Source organism: Myotis davidii, unplaced genomic scaffold, assembly GCF_000327345.1.
Source record: "Myotis davidii unplaced genomic scaffold, ASM32734v1 scaffold1246, whole genome shotgun sequence".
Taxonomy (NCBI): Eukaryota; Metazoa; Chordata; class Mammalia; order Chiroptera; family Vespertilionidae; genus Myotis; species Myotis davidii.
The window spans coordinates 256,217-262,216 of NW_006297510.1; the positions used below are offsets into that span (position 1 = coordinate 256,217).

The 6,000-nt window shown below is 37.3% G+C and overlaps 1 protein-coding gene across 1 annotated transcript in view; it reads left to right on the top strand.

Annotated features, from left to right (window-relative positions):
* Positions 1-4,884, top strand: part of DMD (dystrophin) — a gene marked incomplete at its 5' end in the record, with an annotated part of 239,818 nt that extends 234,934 nt beyond the window's left edge. The window contains 1 exon segment of the mRNA XM_015570125.1: positions 2,363-4,884. Coding sequence (XP_015425611.1) covers positions 2,363-2,460 — 98 coding nt within the window.
* Positions 4,885-6,000: the final 1,116 nt, after the last annotated feature.

The following is a 6,000-nucleotide window of genomic DNA, read 5'->3' on the forward strand; positions in this document are numbered from 1 at the left end:
CATCTCATAGCAGACAATCTAAAATAGGCCTGTTTTGATTATTATCAATAAGCCAGTGGGAAAAAATGAATTCTTCCCTGTTTTATGTTTGTAACATATTTTCTAGCTACAAGGTGGACTATATGTGGGTAATGAGAAATAGTTGGAATTCTATTCAGGTATCAAATTGAAAGGGTCTTGAGTTTTGTTTTTACTGGCTTCGCTAATTGCTGTTAAGATGGCAAGTAATTAAGGATGTACAGTTAGCCCATCCATTTCCAATTATGCATGAATAATTGCGATTTCCCAGGGTTTCAGGGCAGTTAAAAATAGATACAAGGGAAGCCCTCTAACCTAATGGCATCAGTTATATATCTGTGCTCTAAGCTCAAAAGAACAGCAAAGGACCCCCTGTCTTCCTGTGGTTATTGATGGTTTAGAAAATCCAATGACTATTTCAGTTCCACTGAAGGCTGCCAAACACTTGGCCCACTCTCTAAGTAGTACATATGTTTTGTTAAAAGTTTTTATGTTTGCAATCTCAACCAAAATCCATAGTGTTTTTTTAAAAATATACTAGTAATTAGCTCTCACAGAAACTCTTTGCACTGATAAGTTCAAAGAGATTTATAAACTTGGTCACCTTTTAATGGCTGAATGGCATTACAGTTTTAATAAGTCTTAGTTTGATCTGGTGCCATCACTGTGTAAGTGCGTGCCTATGACTACTCTCCAGGTCCTCTCTCTCTCTTATATATATATATATATATATAAAAAAGGTAGTCCTAGTCTATCTTTAATTTTTATAGAGATTTTAACAATTACTGTGGCAATCTGTAAAGTTGATACATGGCAAGGTAGTAATAGCCTAGTAAAGCATTTTTCATTTCAAAGTCAGTACTTGAATAGTGGAATGACTTACTGATGTCCAAGAATTAAAATAAGCCATATAAAAATATGAAAAGTCAAGCCATGCAGTATGTCTCAAATCATTTTACTTTAGATCGGAATTTTGCCACAAAGTATCCAGGGATATTGTGCTGCCTCTGTGTTCTGTGCTGGGGGATTAATGCTAGGTCATGTCACATTATTATTAAAAGGTGATTCTTATAGTTAACCCTCATTTAGGAGATCAAAACTCAACTCACAGGACACCCAAATCCATGCTAAACATGTGGGCCATATTATAATTAGGCTCTAGTCTAGAGTAATTTGGAATGAAAAGTGATTTTTATTTTGAAGTTTTCTAATTCAAACATTAATAGTGTACAGAAAGGTCTCATCAAGAGTTTCTTTTTCAACCCAAGTAAAAGCAGAAAGCATATAGCCACCTCCACCATAGCCTTAGATCCCAAGAAACTAGAAACACCAATCAGAAAGGATATATGCACCCCTATGTTCATAGAGGCACAGTTTACCATAGCTAAGATTTGGAAACAGCCTAAGTGCCCATCAGCAGATGATTGGATTAGAAAACTGTGGTACATCTACACAATGGAATACTATGCTGCAGTAAAAAAGAAGGAATTCTTACCATTTGACACATATAAGCTAACCAATAGACACAGACACCAGGAGGGTGAGGGCATGGGGGGGGGCGGCAATGGGGGGATAAGGACACATATGTAATACCTTAATCAATAAAGAGAAAACAGTGAGCCAACAGTTTGAAACAGCATTGAAATGAAGATTTCATGTCATGGTGATGGTAGTAATGATAAAGGTGATGGCCATAGAGTGGCAATGGTGGCGGTGGTGTTGATAGTTATTGTGATGATTGTTTAATAGTAAAAAAAAAAAAAAATCTAGTACAAGGAAAGGGTGAAATATTCCTGTGATGAGGGAAATCTTGTGCTTACCCATGGAATCCTTTTTTAAATATATACTTTTATTGATTTCAGGGAGGAAGGGAGAGAGATAGAAACATCAATGATGAGAGAGAATCATTGGTGGGCTGCCTCCTGCACACCCCCCTACTAGGGATCAAGCCTGCAACCCAGGCATGTGCCCTTGACTGGAATCAAACCTGGGACCCTCCAGTCTGCAGGCCAACACTCTATCTTCTAAGCCAAACCGGCTAGGGCTCCCATGGAATCCTTTTGTTCTATATTGAGAAGATGAGTGCGGTCTTGGACATTTTTCTACTCAAATGGCAACAGTAGCCTGATCCAGTATTAAGCTAATACTAACAATGTGAAATGTCTTCATTAACAAGGCTTTGCTTCTTCCTGGAAACTGGTGGAAATCCAACCCTGTTGTATATACCTCGATGCAGCTTCTGTGTTGTCCTCACCAAGAAATGGGGAATGGTTTCCCAGATGGCAAAGAGCCGGGGGGTGATGCTTGCACCTTTGTGAAGTCTCTCTCTCTCTTTGTTTTCCAGGACACAATGTAGGAAGCCTTTTCCACTTGGCAGATGATTTGGGCCGAGCGATGGAGTCCTTAGTTTCAGTCATGACAGATGAAGAAGGGGCAGAATAAATGTTTTACAACTCCTGATTCCCGCATGGTTTTTATAATATTCATACAACAAAGAGGATTAGACAGTAAGAGTTTACAAGAAAAAAAATCTATATTTTTGTGAAGGGTAGTGGTACTATACTGTAGATTTCAGTAGTTTCTAAGTCTGTTATTGTTTTGTTAACAATGGCAGGTTTTACACGTCTATGCAATTGTACAAAAAAAAGTTATAAGAAAACTACATGTAAAATCTTGATAGTTCAATAACTTGCCATTTCTTTATATGGAACGCATTTTGGGTTGTTTAAAAATTTATAACAGTTATACAGAAAGATTGTAAACTAAAGTGTGCTTTATTTAAAAAAAAAAGTTGTTTATAAAAACCCCTAAAAACAAACACACGGGCGCGCACACACACACACACACACACACACACACACACACAAACTTTGAGGCAGTGCATTGTTTTGCTTCCTTTTAGTGTGATATCCATATGAAATTCATGGCTTTTTTTTTCTTCTTGCATATTGAGATAAGATGACTTCTGACACTACCAAATGACTGCTTCACATTGCTCTCTTGAGAGTTGTTGACTGAGTGGAACGGGCTGTGGGTTTCCGTTGTCCACATCTATATGTCTATAAGTATGCAGATACTATAGGTATATAGATAAATAGATAGGAATTTCTAGTGACCTTTTAAATTTCTTGTTCAAATGTTCCTGCCACTTGCTAATGGCGAGAAATTGCTTCTGGTCATTCGGCTTACCTGCTCGGTGGAGAGTGGCTTTCCTGGAGCCTGCAGGCAGAAGGAAACGAACACATTAAAACATTGTCGGGGGCTCCAGATGTTTCTCATTTGGAACTTTCCACTGACAACTAGAGTATTGCATTTTCTTTTTTTGATAAAGGAACATGTGAATGAGTACACAGGACTTACTATGTCAGAATAATGCATTGGTTGATGTATACAGCTTCCTGCTGTTGGCAATGCCACTATTTAGACTTCATGGTGCTTCAGTGGAAGTCAGAGCATCAGAAGGCGTTTTAAATTCCCAGAGACGAGGAGGACTCTGGGTTCTCAGCTGATCCCTCTGAGGGAGTAGGCAGGCCACTCTTGAAGTAAAGGATTGGATGAATCTTCATAACCATACATAGAGATTTGTGTAATTACAACTAAATGATTCTCTTCTGGCAAACAGCAGTGGGTGTTTTGGTTCTTTCCTTTTTTTTAAGCTTTTTTTTTTCTCATTGCAGTGAGTTTTAAATGCCATAGGACTTAATTTAAGATAACCCTTGGAAAAATGTAAGACAGTAGCCCCATCACACTGTGACACTGTTAAATATCCACCCAGAAGTTCGTAAACTGTGCTTCTCTCCTTTGCATTTCTCTAAAGTAAGTGGGGACGCGGATAGATTCAGATGTTCCACAAGGTACTGCAATCCCCTTTGGGTGGATTAAGCAAGTTAAATATATAAACAAGCAAACATTGTTGAAAAAGAGGAGAAAAACTCAAGAGGACTAGCTGGTAGGAAAAAGCTTTACTCTTTCATTTCATCTTATTAGTCTTTAAAAAAATCATTCAATAGAAAGCACCATGTGACCTATTATTTTGCAAATCTGTTACCTCTTACATCAAATGTAATTAACTTTTGGAGTGTGGGTTTTGTCCCTTATTTTATTATGATAATTAACATCAAACATGGCTTCTCATGCTATTTCTACCTCACTTTGGTTTTGGGGTGTTCCTAATAATTGTGCACACCTGATTTCACAGCTTCACCACTTGTCCATTGTGTGAACATTTTCCACCATTTTCTTTCTTCCTTTATAATTTCCAAAAGAAAACCCAAAGCTCTAAGGTAACAAATTACATTAATATTTGGTTTTAGTCTTGCATTTTTCCTTTACATGACGCTGGACTTTTTCTTTAAGGATTTATTTTAACCACGATTTAAAACAAGAGGTTACTTTACTTCCTACTAAGAAGTTTAAGTTTCATTCTAAAATCAAAGATAGAGTGAGTGCATAATTTTGTTTTAATCTTTTTGTTTTATCTTTTAGACATTAGTTCTGGAGTGAGTCTGGCAAAATATATGAATAAAAATTGAGAGCTTTATTGCTATGTTTTAAGCATAATTTGGACATTATTTCGTGTTCTGTATAACCACTGAGTGTTAAACTAAATCATAATCAATGTAACTGAAGCATAAACATCACATGGCATGTTATGTCATTGTTTTCAGGTACTGGGTTCTTACTTGAGTATCATAATACATTGTGTTTTAACATCAACACTGTAACATTTACTAATTATTTTTTTAAACTTCAGTTTTACTGCATTTTCACAACATATCAGACTTCACCAAATATATGCCTTACTATTGTATTATATTACTGCTTTACTGTGTATCTCAATAAAGCACGCAGTTATGTTACAAAAAAGTGTTGATTGGACTGCTATATTTTGTTTTTATTTTAATTTAGTTATTTTTTTCACATTTTTATTGATTTCAGAGAGAGAAACATCAATGATGAGAGAATAATTGATGAGCTGTTTCATCAATTCCCCTACTGGGGATCAAGGCCACAACCTGGACACGTACCCTGACCAGGAACCAAACTGTGACCTCCTGGTTCATAGATTAATGCTCAACCACTGAGCTACACCAGCCAGGCTAATTTAGTTATTTAATTTTTATTTTGTTAAATATATTTTATTGATTTTTTTACAGAGAGGAAGGGAGAGGGATAGAGAGTTAGAAACATCGATGAGAGAGAAACATCGATCAGCTGCCTCCTGCACACCCCCCACTGGGGATGTGCGCGCAACCAAGGTACATGCCCTTGACCGGAATCGAACCTGGGTCCCTTGAGTCCGTAGGCCGATGCTCCATCCACTGAGCCAAACCGGTCAGGGCTAGTTATTTAATTTTTAAATAGGTCATCCATGCATACAGTTGAAAAATGCAAAATCTAGAAGGCAAACAGTGAAAAGACCCTGCCAGCCTATTCCCAAATCATCCTCACTTCCCTATGAGTAAATATTATTAAATTTCTTATGTATCCTCCCAAAGTATCTTTATTACAAACATGTATTCCTCCTTTTTTTCCTTTGATTACACAGATTGTAGCATTCTCTTTATATACCTTGCTTTTTTAAACTTAAGAATGGATTTAAGAGATCCATTCTTAATTATATTAAAATGAATCTTTCCAATCCTATCTAATAAAAGAGAAACATGGTAATTAGCCATACGTCCGCTACCCTTCCCATTGGCTAATCAGGGCGATATGCAAATTAACTGCCAGCCAAGATGGCGGCCAGCAGCCAGGCAGCTTGAAGTTAACATGAGGCTTGCTTGCTTCAGTGAAGGAGGACTCCAACGTTTCCCACCTGCACTGCCGGCCTCTGAGCTTGCAGTTTGAAACATTGTAACAAATATAGAAGCTAAACAAAACCCCAGAAACCTGCTTTCAGCCAGCCAGGATCTCAGAGCTGGAGTTGAAAAAGTGTTTCGATTATAGAACCCAAACAAACCAGATACCTGCTTTCAGCAG